At 49.0% G+C, this 14,821-nt stretch overlaps 2 protein-coding genes and 1 long non-coding RNA gene across 11 annotated transcripts; 1 reads left to right on the plus strand and 2 right to left on the minus strand.

Moving 5' to 3' along the window:
• Positions 1–299: 299 nt before the first annotated feature.
• On the minus strand, positions 300–7,783 carry LOC122378218 (UBX domain-containing protein 1-like). 3 transcript variants are annotated; one of them, XM_043359034.1, is made up of 9 exons: positions 7,715–7,783; positions 6,608–6,695; positions 6,321–6,374; positions 2,826–2,942; positions 2,282–2,443; positions 1,952–2,060; positions 1,483–1,617; positions 896–1,076; positions 300–404 (listed from the first exon to the last, which is right to left on the minus strand). In XM_043359034.1, exons 2-9 carry the CDS (start codon positions 6,646–6,648, stop codon positions 361–363), a joined length of 843 nt encoding a protein of 280 aa, XP_043214969.1. In that variant the 5' UTR covers positions 6,649–6,695; positions 7,715–7,783; the 3' UTR covers positions 300–360. The 3 variants fall into 3 exon arrangements, with proteins under 3 accessions (XP_043214969.1, XP_043214970.1, XP_043214967.1); XM_043359035.1 differs by having other exon boundaries at positions 7,747–7,774; XM_043359032.1 differs by lacking the exon at positions 7,715–7,783 and adding an exon at positions 7,621–7,701.
• Positions 7,784–8,092: 309 nt separating this feature from the next.
• On the plus strand, positions 8,093–10,615 carry LOC122378203. Of its 7 annotated transcripts, none has more exons than XR_006255986.1 (5): positions 8,093–8,145; positions 8,816–8,975; positions 9,176–9,316; positions 9,915–10,030; positions 10,208–10,615. It is a non-coding gene; the product is annotated as an uncharacterized LOC122378203 (long non-coding RNA). The 7 variants fall into 7 exon arrangements; XR_006255984.1 differs by having other exon boundaries at positions 8,098–8,157; XR_006255985.1 differs by having other exon boundaries at positions 8,103–8,206.
• Positions 10,604–14,819, minus strand: LOC122378202 (UDP-GalNAc:beta-1,3-N-acetylgalactosaminyltransferase 2-like). Its single transcript, XM_043359005.1, has 7 exons — positions 14,550–14,819; positions 14,159–14,389; positions 13,502–13,936; positions 13,043–13,253; positions 12,793–12,915; positions 12,362–12,508; positions 10,604–11,007 (listed from the first exon to the last, which is right to left on the minus strand). The coding sequence occupies exons 1-7, from the start codon at positions 14,632–14,634 to the stop codon at positions 10,731–10,733; spliced, it is 1,509 nt and encodes a 502-aa protein (XP_043214940.1). The 5' UTR covers positions 14,635–14,819; the 3' UTR covers positions 10,604–10,730.
• Between the last annotated feature and the right edge of the window lie 2 nt (positions 14,820–14,821).

The raw sequence follows: 14,821 nt of genomic DNA on the forward strand, positions 1-14,821 counted from the left end.
TCTGGGAGAGATACGGATAAGTATCAAACGAAATGTAGCCCTGCCACTGCAACACTTGTTAATTCCCCTGCAAGATAATATTCACAAGCTTAAAGATAAGAATCTTGGCTATCATTTTTCAAACACTTGAACAAGACGGGGCTGGGAATAACTGACAAACGCGCCATCGTGAACGCCGGGTCGGTACAGTCCACTGAGACCCGCACTTCTTGGCCACCCTCCCCCTTCTGAACTTCAAAAAAAAAAAAAACTCCATACAGTGGGACCTCACACGGGCAGGGCTGCCCTGGAATCCCGGCTGACGAGAACTCCACACTGAAGGATCACTTGGCATGGTTACAGTCTGAGCAGGCTCCGAGATCACGTGGGTTTGGAGACGATCAGTACAGCCGACGGTACCAGACCTGCGGGAGAAGAGAATACGGGTCAGAGGGGTAAGGGAGCACGACAGACGGGCCGGGCACTAAAGCGTATGTCAACACATAACGGTGATTCATTGTTTTTAACCTAGCTAAGTAAACCAGCCGTTCAAAAAATACGCACTTCTAAAAATGCACTAGCGTATGACTTATGAGAAGCCGTCGAGTCATCATAGCATAAGCGTCATTTAACTATTGCGTCTCCCCATTCCTTTATTCAAGTTACACTAGCCTGACACCGCCTTGTAACTCATTCCAAGAACACGCATGTCAAACCCCTCAGAAGAAACTGTCAAGCCTTTATCACTGAGCTAGATCGGATCGACATCCCTTTTATTTAGCTACTACAACCCTGCTGTATCATCTCCCATTGGGAATCCCCCATCCCAACCTCAGCCATCGCGATCTACGGCGCCATATATCCTAAACAGAATCGTCCCGAATCCAAAACCCTCCGAGCCTCCCCTCCATCTCACCGAGCGAGTCGAGCGGCCGCTCGTAATCCTCCGCGGTGAACACGCGCCGCGGGAAGGCGGTGCCGAGCGTGAAGGCGCCCTGGCCGTCCGTGCGGTTCATCTCGACGTAGAGTCGCACGGCGGCCAGCGCCTCTTTGGCAGCGAACTGAGAGGTGAGCGCCGCGCCGTCCGTGAGGCGGATCTGAGGGCGAGGTTAGAGCGTCAACCCGTCCAATCTGTCCAACCAATCTGTCAGGGGAGGGCGTAGGAACTGGTGAAAATCGACCCGTCCCGCATCCGTCAAACGACTCTGAGAGGGAGAGGAGGTTACAGTCAACAGTGGGTGAGAATAGAACCGTCTGTAATATTTATGTCAGAGGGGGTTAGAATGGTAGAGAATCAACCCTGTAGGATGAAACTGCGAGAGAAAGGTTAGAGCGGCAAAGGAGTCCTCGTCTGTCGGTGAGACAAATATGCAAGAAGAGTGTTTAGAGCGCAAAGTGAGTTGACCATTGTGATACCATGAATATGTAAGGGAGAAGAATATTACGATTGTACTCCTAGACCGTCTTGCGAATGCGATGTCAGAGTCGACTAGTTGACCTCACCTGTAGCCGGGTCATGGAGTACTCCTTCTTGGGAGCGGCCTCGGCTGGCTGGGCCGCTGGGGCGGCGGCGGGCGGCGCGGCAGCGGCAGAGGCGGCGGGCGCAGCGCCGTCCATGTTAAACTTCTGCCGCCGGGCCTATCGAAACGAAGACAGAGTGAAATGGTGAGATAACGAAACCGGGGCACTGTCCGCACGATTCGCACCATACAAAGGGGCACACATTCATCTGAAGAGGAACACTTTTTAGCCAGATGAATGTGACAGTAAAGCCGACAGTCGAAGATGGTACGTCCTAACCACGACACTGGGCACATCGCAGCAAAAGTTGAACTCCATTTATCAGGATCCGTATTACGCCTTTATCACAATCACATGAGCGAGAGCACGGAATCCGTTTAGCATGAAAAGTGCTTATTATTTTCCTGCTCATTTAGCCGGTATAGGTGATCGGAGAAATGACGCGACTTACGAGTTTGTCGGCCTCGATTTGTTTTTTGACACGCTCTCTGGCCAGCCGGTCCTCCATCTTTTCTCGCCGCCGTTCCTCGGCGATCTTCTTCATCTCAAGCTCTTCCATTCTGCAAAATTCGTAAATATTCACTCGCCGATAAACAGAGAAAATACACTATGTACCTACTTACAACAAATGAAAACAATAAATCAGTACACGCACTATGAAAAAAGAAATGGAAGAATTTCAGGTGAACATTTCGAGGGTTATAATATTGACAGCATATCCAGCTGCCTTTAATCATAGTTGATACTTAAATTTTTTTAGAGCTTAATTTGAATTTCGTACCGTCTCTTCGCATCAACGATTTGTTTTCCTGATTCCATTCTCCTCTTTTCCTTCTCTATTGCTTCTTTCTTTTCCTTTTCCTCTCGCTCTTTCCTCCTTTGCTTGATCTTCTCTTCCAATTCTTTCGCCTTGGCAGCCTTTTCTTCTTCAGATAGCACCCTTCTGAAAAAAGAGCGGGTAATATGCATGGCAGATCTTTTGGGAGTTGTGTAACGCCGACCATCTTCCAGCAAAAAAAAAAAAAAAAGAAAAAAAATAGACGTGGTTTAGGTTCATCTAAATTTAGTTCGAGTGTCAGGATATATGAAGGCGAAAGCCAGAGCACTCACTATACATCTTTTGTTACGCAAACCCTGACACCTACTGCACAATTACGGAAACATCACGAATCGTTGCGATAAGGTGGAAAGACGAAAGTGATGTTACTTACAGCAAAGTTAATAACATAAAGCAATTCAATAGCAATCAATAAATGGTGGCTGGAGCACCACAGCTTTTACTAGACGTAGGGCTGTAATGGACAGCGGGGTACACAGCCACTCACTGCGGCTGCTGTCCCTCTCCGGCCGCGGCCTCGGCTGCTCCCTCTCCGGCCGCGGCCTCGGCCGCCCCCTCCGGCAGCGGGTCGTCAATGTCCGGGTCCTCTGAGTGCTGCAGCAGCCTGCCATAACACAAAGAAAGCTGAGACACGGCACACGCTAAACAAATCTCAGTGCACGAGTAGACAGAGGCAGGCAAACACATCACCTGCTGACCGACGTGATCAGCGAACTCAGGTTAGACACTCATCGAATTTTGATGCACGAGTAGAGAACAGCAGGCGAATAGATCACCATATATCGGACATGATCAGCGAATTTAAATGTCGAAAGCTGTCGATTGCGCCTCGTTCTCTCAGTGATTACGAAGGGTGTTTATATTCAAAAGTGCTAATAACAGTAAGCGGAGAACATTGGTTTTGTCATTGTCAGTAACGGAGTTGTCGGTTCCGAAGCTCAGTCGGTAGAGCGTTGGACTCAGCGTGGTGAGAGCACGTGTTCCAGGTTGTAACAGTCCGACTTCGAAGCGAGACGGGCGCGTGGCGTTTATGAGCCTCCTAACAGGTATGGTTGCGGTTGGTGGCAGGCCGTAGCCAGGCGAAGTCAGTGAGGGACCGGCCGTGCGCAGCTATGTACGCACGTTAAACTTTGGACTCTAAACTCTGCCATAGAACCGGCATTGCGCGATCAGAGGGTAGAGGGCAGGGTCAACGAAACAAGCTTCGCTTAGCGGGGGCTCTGTCCTTGTGGGTAACCGGACAAAAGATCGTAAAGCAGAAGATCGTATGGCAGAAGATCGTAGGCAGTTGATCGCATGCAAAATATCGTAATGGATAAAGATCGTACGACATAATGCTCGTATGGACAAAAGATCGTATTCGCTAAAGATCGTCAAGGAAAATGATCGTATGTCAAAAAGTCGCAATGGATAAAGATCGTACGACATAATGATCGTATGGACAAAAGATCGTATTCGCTAAAGATCGTCAAGGAAAATGATCGTATGCCAAAAAGTCGTAATGGATAAAGATCGTACGACATAATGCTCGTATAGACAAAAGATCGTATTCGCTAAAGATCGTCAAGGAAAATGATCGTACGCCAAATGATCGTATGAGATAAAGATCGTACAGTCAAAATATGGTATTCACATGGCAGGCACCGTTCCGTGCTTCTATCCTCAGGATACTGAAATCCTTCTCCTCCACGCCGCAACCTACCTCCGGGCTGGACAGGCAACTTTATCTCATGCGGGCTGCTCCCTTGGAGCGGCACCGCTGCTCCCGAGGGAGCGCGTCCCGTAGCCGGGTGCAGTGAGTGGGCTTGGGGCTGGGTGGCCTGTCCTCTGGACGGGCTCAGCCCCGGCGACTCACTAGGGTGCCTGCCCAGACCAATGTCTCCCCCTATATCCTATCATCCTCCCGGCTCTGAAATGGTCTCATTTGACCAAAAGGGCCTAACACAACAAAACAAAACAAACAGACAATCACATGGCACATGGTGCAGCCCAACTCCAGCGCATACAAAGCTTATCAATTTCTATGTTCGCTTAGTAAGTGGCCGTCGTAAGCTCGACCATACATTGATGTTATTTCAGAGCTTAGATGGCTCAATGACACCTAAAAGCAACGCGTTGTATATGTGCCGAATAAATGAATGTATGTGCTGCCGTTTTCATGTACCTATTTGAAGTGAATACAACTAAACCCATGTTCCTTCCCCCCCCCCCCCCACACCGCCTGGAAGGTTAAAATGTTGCTTAAGCGGCTGAAGTAAACGGCACTTTTTCCTTCGCACTGTTACATTTTCGTGTAGAATCGTCATCGCTTTACGAGTCATCAGCAGATGTTTATCGCGTTATCACTATCGAAGTCGCAATCCTCCTAGTTATATAGGATCCTAGTTTCAATCCAATCCTAGTAATAGGAGTCATTGCTATCGAAGGCCGGTTAAAGATGTCAATTGTCCATTATTGGTAATAACCACAAACAACTTGTATGCGATCATTTCTTTTGACAAAATGCAAAATACAAGCCGTTCAAACGACAAACACCCGGCCAGTTTCCCCGATAGCCTGCCTGCATCCTAACGAAAGCTCAATGCCCGCGGCCCGCAGACCATATCATGCCACTCTGTTCGCTCTGGCAGCTTTTAGTTCTCTGCTCATACTTCCAGCCGTTATATTGAAAAGACTTCTAAAAAGACTCCTAACGAAAGCTCAATGCCCGCGGCCCGCAGACCATATCATGCCACTCTGTTCGCTCTGGCAGCTTCTAGTTCTCTGCTCATACTTCCAGCCGTTATATTGAAAAGACTTCGCTTCGCTCGCTGCGCTCGCTCGCTCGTAACAACACTATTCTATGCGATTATTTACTTTACGAACGTAACGTTACGATCTTTTGTCGAGCGATCTTTTACAACATATGATCTTTATCTTACGATCATTTTCCTACGATCTTTTTTGTACGATCCATTGCTTTACGATCTTTTGCTTACGATCCTTGGTCGTACGATCTTTTGCGACATACGATATTTATCTTACGATCATTTTCCTACGATCTTTTTCATACGATCAATTGCTTTACGATATTTTGCTTACGATCTTTTTTGTCGTACGATCTTTTACAACATACGATCTTTATCTTACGATCATTTTCGTACGATCTTTTGCATACGATCAATTGCTTTACGATCTTTTGCTTACGATCTTTTTACCGTACGATCTTTTACAACATACGATCTTTATCTTACGATCATTTTCGTACGATCTTTTTCCATACGATCTTTTGTCTTACGATCTTTTGTCACGTAATCGTCCTTGTGAATCCTTCCATTCAAAAGGTTCGGGCAAAATTTATAAATAATGGATAAGACTATGAAATACGAGGCTTGTCTCAGCTCAATCTACAGATCATATAGATAGACTAATGGCTGGATCACCGCTGTCTCGTACTTCATTGGGATGCAGAAACATAACTGGCAGCCAATCAGCACAAACAAAATCGGCTTCAGATTCTAGCTGAGGCACTATCCACTGCATGTGCATTGCGCACCACTGCAGCATATGAGCACTCTATTTGGTCGAGCAGCATTGTAATCTATCCCATTTTCTGACTTAATCTAGCCTGTAATGCAGCCCCTGCCCATGGGGAGTGCCAGATCAATGCTGGGTCATACTAGGCTAGGCTCTTCCCATGCCAACCTGTGTGCAGCACAGAGCCCCCCCCCCCCCACTGGGCCAAAGTGAGGGCAGCTTTTCAGCCACGAATCACACAAGAATGTTTCAGGCAAAATCTTGGGCAGCTTAGGGACACAAGACAGTGCTTTTTGTTAACACTATCAGCAGCATAAATAAATCCTAATGCAAGTAGGAATGTGCAGCATAGCCTTTAGCATATGGTTATGCTGGTGGATCTGACTGGCGAGGAATGAAGAAATGTTTGGTGGCAGCCCTAAGAAATGTTTGGTGTATGCAATGGAGATCATAACAGCAAACCTACCACTCCATTGCTGCTTCAGCTCCTTTATTTCCTGTCAGAGCAAGAGCCTTCTCTCTGAAACAAACAAATAACACTGTTATAATTTTCACTATCTAAATCACTTTATTTCTTCCAGCAGGAGTGACAATGGAGAAACATTCTATGACTGCATAGAGAACAGTCACTCTCATTTCTTCACACACAATATGAATGCAACCAAGGCTTTCTGCATTACATGCAAGTAAAATCATAGCATGCTTATACAATAGGTAGGTATGCAGTACAAGATAGAGGCTAGATTGTCTTACGCTCTATTTTTTGGAAATCCCATTTCCAAAAGTGTATCCATGTTAAGCTCTTGTTTTCAAGAGTTGAGACTTGAAGAGAACAATCAGCCTGAAAAAGAGCATTACCAGATTAATCATGATCAACACAGACAGTTCAAGTTGCAGTGTCCATTGCCCATGCCCCAGCCCCGCAGGCCACAGATTTTGGAACAAAAGAAAAAAACTTAAAAACTGCCTGAGCCTCATAAAAAATACAGAACATTCAATTGGTCTTTGTTCAAAGTTCCTGCCACTTCAAAGTTCAATGGCAAAAACAGGTGATGCAAACTCCTCTAAATTGACAGAAAATGGAAGATCAGAGTTAAAGCCACTGTCATTAAGTTAGATTTAAGTGAATCCTAATCTACAATCAGATTCACAGCCTGGCAATTGGCAAACCCCTCCAATTAGACTTGGTATATAGGTTGGGCCTCACCAAACTTGGTCAATGGATATAGATAACGATCTGATAACAAGGCGCACAAAATCTAGGCTAGGCCCACCGGCCACCATATCCCAAAAGTTACAGAGGTTTGAATTACAACATGCTCCTCATAATAGCCTTGCTCATGATGAATATCACAAAATTGAAATCTAAAGCTTAAGTTTGAGATGTCGCTTTTGAGACCGCAATCGCATACCAATACTGATACACGTTTTCTGCAGGTCAAGGTAGGTTGAGGTATAACCAATCAGGGCTGCGGAGTCGATGGATTTTCGGCGACTCCGACTCCGACTCCGGCTTTCAAAAACCAGCTCCGACTCCGACTCCGACTCCGGGCAGAATTGTCGGCTCCGACCGACTCCAACTCCCGACTCCGCAGACCTAGCAGGGCTGCGGAGTCGACAGATTTTCGTTGACTCCGACTCCGGCTCGGGTTTCTAAAATCGACTCCGACTCCGACTCCGACTCCGGTCACAACTGTCGACTCCGACCGACTCCGACTCCGACTCCGCAGCCCTGTAACCAATATACCTATAAACAACCCACCCACAGGCTTTTCTGCAGTCAAAAGAAGCAAATTTTGGATCTGTCCTATCTCTAACAAGACAGCACAACATACAGACAAAAATTACAAACAAACTAACCCGACTCAAGGCCCTAACCCAAGGCCCCTAACCCATGAAATTCAAATACACAATAATTACATGACAAGCAAGCCAGCAAGGATTGACTTTTGAGGCCAACCTTTCTCTGATGAAACTATTAAAGCAAATGACGTAATTTTTCATTACTTTGCTAATTGGTTAAATTCTGTGTAAAAATCTTTTGTAAGGTAATTTTTTTCATTTAAATAAAATATTCAATATTTTGTATAATTATTATAAAATATTGTCACAGTCAAGAGCTTTTAACGTAATACTTTGCTTCAGTAGCCGTATTTCCTTCAGCTGTTCAAAAAAGCGTCAATTATGGCGCATCTGTTTCGAGATCCTTGATAGATTATGTAAACATGATGTAAACTTGTAGTAAACCGGTTTATATAGCCCTATACTGATACCAGTTGATATAGCCTTGAGTAAACCTAAATGTAAATATAGGATGTAAACTTAGGACGTGCACGTGCGAGTTGATAGCGTGTATTTTTACATGAATCGTATCTTATTTACCATGGCTGCCATGGCTTATACAAGCCATGGCAGATAGGAAGAAGGGCAGGCTAGAGACCTTGCTAGAGACATTCAGAATCAGGGGTCATTGCGCCAGGCGGCAGGCCGAGGTCTCCAGAGCCTCCGAGCGTAATCGTTTTTGTGTTTTCACGGCAGAATTTGAATTGCGTTGCAGAATTGAATTGCAGCTCAAGCTGCATAACTGCCATTCCAGTTCAAAGGTCCGTTTTGATGCAGTTTCAAGTCCGTTTTGCCCTGGGAACTCTGACATGCCAGATTTCTGCCGGTCTAAGCGGAACACCATCCACATCGGAACAGGGGTTTGGGTCAATATGGTTGTATACCTTGACCTACCGATTAGCTAGTCTTTGCTGTAGCACTCCAGAGTTGGTATGGTGTTGGACCGCCAAGTCTGGCTCAATTCACCTGGTGAGTTGAGCCAGACTTGGCAGATGTTCATCGCACGATGAACGTGTGAAGCCGCACGATGATCCGCCCTGGTCAGCGATCGGGCGTTTGAGTTCTCAGTACTAACCCACAATCTTGATCTCATCTTAACACTTCATATGATATTTCCAGACACTAGTTCATCATGTCAAGATGCGGGTGAGAAGACCATTAAGCGGAGTGAGTCTGTTAATGTCACGTCTGAGGAAGGCGGCTGGAGTCATTATTGCTGTGGAAGTCGGGTGCTGTGCAGCAGGATATTGGGCTTTCAGAAAAACCAACAGAGACCAAGGTAATGCATGTTGATTATTTTTGTTAGTTTTTTCTTTCAAAAGGAAGCTTTCATAGAGGCTTATGACAGTTGCTTCAGAGTTCAGTGTTCCATCTAGTTATCAGGATAGCTGTTTTCAGCATTTGAGATTTTTCCTAAACATATGGCATTTTCAGTTATGCAATGAATGCAGATAACAAGGGCTAGTGCTACATTTTCAGAGTTCCGTTTCTACCTGAGAAACAACTGGCCGACGGTGTTGGACGCTTACTACACGTTCTGCGGCCAACTGGGCGAGGAGTACCGACAGATCGAACTGCGGGACATCCAGGCCTGGCGAGGACGCACCCAGTGACGAATTGGTATGGATTAGGCTGGATGATCTAAGTCAATTCATACCACATCACGTTCCGTCGGAAATCGTTATGTAATGCTGGATTATGTACAATAGTGCGTTAGTGCTGTTTGTATGAGCGCATGCTCTTACGTAATGCTAAGAACTTTTCTTCTTTCCCTAACTTCAAAGCTATTATTACTAACTCAGAAAGAAACGTTCGACGCCAGTATGCCGGTGTCGCTACCTACATGCGATACGGTAAATTAGATGCAGAATCATCAGGCTGTCCCTAGCTTGCTGATGGCCTCTAAAGTGCGGGCTCCCCAAAATCACAGGGCCCCGCCCAAGCAGAGCGGTCGGGCTGTGAAGCTGCAACGCCAAAATCACTCTGAATGAGATTCGCATTGATTAATGTTTATTCAGTCGGCGAAATAATTGAAAAAATCATATTTGCTAACCACAGCACGATTCTAATTACACATCCGCAGTGCTCAAAGTTAATTCGCGTGTGCCGGTAAACTTCCACCAGCAGCGTAGAATTACTAGCGCCATTAAAAGTCGAACAGTGCTCTTGGGTACGAAGTGGCGATTTTTTTTACTGTAGGTTACCTGCCGTTTCACAGATTTTACCACGATGTCTGCCGCGCTGATAAAGGGTCTGACCCACCTGGTGTTCTGGTCCGGCATGGGCTACATGCTGATGCAGGTGGTCACGCCCAGTGACGACGAGATCAGAAAGGTAAGAGCGCCACACTCGACACGGATTTCATTGATTTACCCGTACCTGCTTACCATACCAACGAATTCCGGTTGGCACCTACCGTATTACCGTGCTCGCATTTGCCTTTGTTTCGGAACTGTCACTGTACTTTGGTCGTTGATTTCGAGCGGTTTCTTACGGTGTGTTTGTCGTCAGAAATTACCGGGCGGCCAGAACTCGGCGTCGTCCGACCCCAGCCACAACAAGCTGGTTATGGAGGCCATGAAACGGTCGGCCGGGGTCAAGGACAAGTGACCAGCGCCGCGACCAACCCCCTAGTGCAATCGAACTCGTGTGGAGAACGGTAACCGAGTGAGTGGAACCGAAACCAGTGATTATGACCCACTTGATGCCGTTACCTCGCTGGGACAGGATAGATAGTGTTTTTAAACGTGTGAGCTGCGTTGCATTGTGTGAACGATTGTCGCGATTTGCTGTTTTGGAATAGAGTGTACGAGTATTACATGGCTTGTTCTGCGCATTTATCGCGCAAGGCATTAGCGATACCCGATGATAATTCCCTTGACAAGAAGTCCGACCCTAAAATAAACATTTTCAATGTTAGCATTGGTTTATTTAAATATGATATCACATTGGTACTACTCGCAAAGCAAGCAGTATCGTCAAAATGGGTGGGGTAAAAATACCATACCTGACACAGCCATGCGAGATTCATGCCTCATGCTTCTAGACCACCTCTCCCACTGCTCTCTTCCTCCCTCATCCGTGTTCCTCTTTCCTCATCTTTCATCCGCTCCTCTCCCTCCTCCCCACAGAGCTCCAGCCGTCCGGCGCGGCGCAGACAGCGCCACACTCGCCGCAGTCGCGCCGGACCGAGCTGTCCGCGACTGTAGGCGGCGCGCTCTGCGTCTCCGCAGGCCCAGCCGGGGTCAGAGAGGCGCCGGACGCGGTGACCGGCCAGCCAGATACCCAGTGACACGTCCTCGCCCTGGAACCTGCATACAGGGGGAAGGCAGAGGTCAGAGCGGAGTCGGGCTACACCCAGTGGCACGACCGTAATTGAAGCTGCCGACGGGGGGCCGCACAGGTCAGGTCGGACGGGTTATCCCGCGCACCGACGGGGGTCTGCGCCAACTTCGCACCGACGGGGGGGGGGGGGCGGATGACCGCCCCCCCCCTGAGATCTCGAGAACGAAGCAAGATAGCGACAAGCGGTAAACGGCATCGGATACGCACGGCCAAGATCTACAATTTTTACTGAGGTCATTTTCAGGTCAGGTCAAAGATGACGTCACAGGGGTCGAAAAAGTCAAAATGGCGGCGCTAGATATGGAGAGTTTTTCTCGAATAACTTTCGAATTGGTCAAGATAGGAACAAACTAAGGGCATCATCGTGATCCTCTCGTCAATCCGCATCGAATGATATATATGTTGACCTCGAAAGGTCAAGGTCAAAGGTTGACCTCAGGTCACGTGACCTCGAGGTCATCATGTATATCATTCGATGCGTCTTGACGAGCTGAACACAATGAGGCCATCCACGCGTCTGTATCTTGTTCCTGTACGGAGTTATTGGCCAAAAACCTTTGGTGACCTTTGATGACGTCACATGACCTCACAGCTGCCCAACAGCAAAACAGACCTCAAGGTATTGAAGGTTGATCGTATATGAAGTCATGTATGGTATATGGGGCCATTCCGACCCGTTTTAGTGGTAAAAACAGGGAGTTGATTTTTCCCCCATTGACTTATAATGGGGAGGTCGCGAAATTGACCTGACCTTAGGTCACCGATATCAAAATTCCGAGATATACAAATTGTAGCTACTAATGACCTAATAATATCCTGCGACTTTCAAAGGTCTCCGACATCTACTGTAGCTCTGGCACGGTGACAAAGTTGCAAAAAAGTGACTTGAGGTTGGGTCATTCAAAGTGACCTGGTGACCTGACCTTAAAAGGTAGGAGGTTCAAACTTGCACACCATGTGTAAAATTGATGAGGTTATAGTCATACCAAATTTCGCGGCGCTACGCGCCGCGGTTTTCCCGCTATTCGCGAAAAACCTCAGGGGGGGGGGGCGAATATCCGCCCCCCCCCGTCGGTGCGAGGGTTATAAGAATAGACAAGTCTTCGTATTTGTTCGAATTATTTTTTTATTTCTCAATGTTATTTTCAGACACCGAGTGACAAGGGTCGGGCCAAACCTAATAATGCATTTGCTTATAATTCATTCATCTCTTTCCTATACCTCGGCTTCCCAGGCGCGCGCACACTGCACATACTCACCCCCAGCGGTCATCGCTGTAATTTCCGTATCCATCGCTCCCCACCCGTGCCCATCTCTGACCTGGTGAGCTCTGCTCGGTTCCGCGCCAGCCACCGGACGACGTCCGCAGAGAGTATGCTGGCCGTACCGCAGGCGAACGGCGGGTACACGGCGGCCTGGTACTCCAGCTCGGCCCACTTGCCGTACCGGTCCGCCGGCCAGTTGTACCTGAACGGACGAGTGCGGGGTACGTGATCGGGCGGATTACGGGAGACCAGCTAAGGGGTACATGATGAAACAGGAAATGTTTGTAAGGGACGGGGTTATTTACACCTGGCAAGGGACGGATAAGCCGAATTACCGAGCACGGGACTTCTTTTTATGGTGCGGGAAGGCCTTATGAGACGATATATGGGGACATGACCATGTTTTGTACGTAGCATAATGCAGAGTCAACAATTGCGACAGCACATATGTGCAGTCGTGCACTCGTCTCCAATCTCTATACTGACCTGAACTGGCCCCACCAGAGCCCCCCATCCGTGTGACGGGGTATATTCTCCAGTATCCGCGGTATATCCAACAGCACATCGTCGTCACATTTGATAACCCACTCGGCTGATGTCTCAGCGGCCCTGGAAACGCCACCAAGTTATGATTATACGTTCAATCACAATACTAACTGATAACGCCGTTCCACGTTGTCTTTTTCATCACTTCTTCGGTTCCTCTCATCCTCTGCCCACCGCGGTGTGCCCTTACCAAGTGAGGAAGCTGATGAGTTTATCTGGCAGCCTTCGATAGACATCCGGCCCCGGTACTAGCAGCAGGTCGCCGTGCCTCGCGGCCTCCTCAGACAGTGAGCGGGTCACGGCGTCCCCGTCCGTCCGGCGACACGTAGGGTCATCGAGGGGATCCGAGGGCGCCGGGCCGCTGGACGGGGCCGGTGACGGGTCGGCAGCCGAGGGGTCGTCTGAGGGGCAGAAAGGGACAGACGGGTTAGCGGTGCATTGACATGGGGATATTGAGATACTGAGATGTTAAGACATTGAGTGAATGTGGCGTGTTCAAAATTCGAGCAGGCGACCTATTCGAGGTTACAGCCATGAGAGATGAAACATGGCCACATGGGCATTGATCGTAAGTAGTCACTAAGCTATCACTGTCTGAATGGATTTCAGAGTGGGACTATTTCTTGCAGCCGTCCCCGCGCCGGCGTACCGTGAACGGTGTAGACGAGCGCCACGGGCCAGCAGAGCGGCTCCAGTCCGGGCCGCACGTGCCGTCCGTCCTCTGTGATCAGCGCCGTCACCCTCAGCTCGGTCGGCTCCGGCACCTCCGTCTGCCGACACTCCATCGCACCGGGCCCAGACACCACCCTCAGCCGGCCCATGAACCCAGCCGGCAGCACCAGCAGCGGCGACAGCGCGGTCTTGACGTCACTGGAGGCCGCCTCTGACGTCACTGGCGACCGGCCGACCGCCGCGGCCGCCGCCGGCTGACCGTCGGCCGTCTCCAGAGTGACGTCACCGGAGCGGAGTGGTGACGTCACGGCGCGGGCCACCATGCCGCGGAGCACGGTGAAGGCAATCCCGACGGCAGGTGGTCGTGGCACAGGGCCCGGGGTCAGACGGAGCTGCTGCTGACTGCCCACCGCTGCGGAAGAGACAGATGCGTGATGAACTGGGTGGAGCATCACGAACCTACACACACGGAGCAGCTCGGGGAAACCAGACAAGAAGGTTCAACACGCCAGCAGACGCATGAGCCATGCAAGCGGCTGTTTCACGAAGTCATCACTCATCATCTACGAACTCCGGTAGTACGGCACGTGGAGGAACATTCAGCTCGTAAACAACACTGATAGGCGACACCCACCATTGCGAGGCGGTCTCCATGGCTCGCAAGAGTACCGGTCCAGCCGACAGCGGTCGGCGAGTGGACAGTCCGAGTCGCCCACGACAAACACCCCGCGGGCCCCTGCAGCTTCCAGCTGCGGCCACCAGGTGTCTCTGATGGCGTCGCGCTGCTGTCGCCGCCGACGGCCCGAGAGTACGCCGACGACCAGCCGCGCTCCGGGGGCAGTGTTGTGGGGGTCAGCGGGGTCATCTGTGGAGGAGGGGAGGGGGTGTAAGGGCGGAACATTGGAGGGCGTCGCCTTCAGATCAGTAGGGGATGGGAAACATCAATTCAGCAAAAAATAAGAAGTAGCATATCCAGAAACGTTATATGATTATTCAATAACTACAAGACATTATGGAACAGTTACCTTGGGAATACTGAAAGAAGTATGACGCGAATACAGCTGAAACGGTAGCAATCACACAAGTAATTCCCAGTTTCTTCGAAAACATCAACGGCGTGTGCACCGCTCGGTCGCTATACTTTGACTTTAGACATTTCTTTTGTTGCCGGGCGGGTACCAAAGCCGCACGACGAATTTATGACGCTATCGGACCTTATCTTGCGACAGACGAGCTACATCACAGCACAACAGAAATGGGTGGTACCACGTGAGCGCTGATGGCCCCCTTCTGTTGA

Source organism: Amphibalanus amphitrite, unplaced genomic scaffold (assembly GCF_019059575.1).
Source record: "Amphibalanus amphitrite isolate SeventyFive unplaced genomic scaffold, NRLGWU_Aamphi_draft 000056F_arrow, whole genome shotgun sequence".
Lineage (NCBI taxonomy): Eukaryota > Metazoa > Arthropoda > Thecostraca > Balanomorpha > Balanidae > Amphibalanus > Amphibalanus amphitrite.

Excerpts from the sequence above, each read along its gene's own strand:
- LOC122378218 (XM_043359034.1), bottom strand. The coding sequence starts at position 6,648 with ATGGATACACTTTTGGAAATGGGATTTCCAAAAAATAGAGC. Across the intron at positions 2,943-6,320 it reads GCTGAAGCAGCAATGGAGTG|GCTGCTGCAGCACTCAGAGG; the intron begins GTAGGTTTGCTG and ends GTGTTATGGCAG. Across the intron at positions 405-895 it reads GCGGCCGCTCGACTCGCTCG|GTCTGGTACCGTCGGCTGTA; the intron begins GTGAGATGGAGG and ends CTTCTCCCGCAG.
- LOC122378202 (XM_043359005.1), bottom strand. The coding sequence starts at position 14,634 with ATGTTTTCGAAGAAACTGGGAATTACTTGTGTGATTGCTACCGTTTCA. Across the intron at positions 12,916-13,042 it reads CTCATCAGCTTCCTCACTTG|GGCCGCTGAGACATCAGCCG; the intron begins GTAAGGGCACAC and ends TGGCGTTTCCAG. Across the intron at positions 12,509-12,792 it reads CTCTGGTGGGGCCAGTTCAG|GTACAACTGGCCGGCGGACC; the intron begins GTCAGTATAGAG and ends TCGTCCGTTCAG.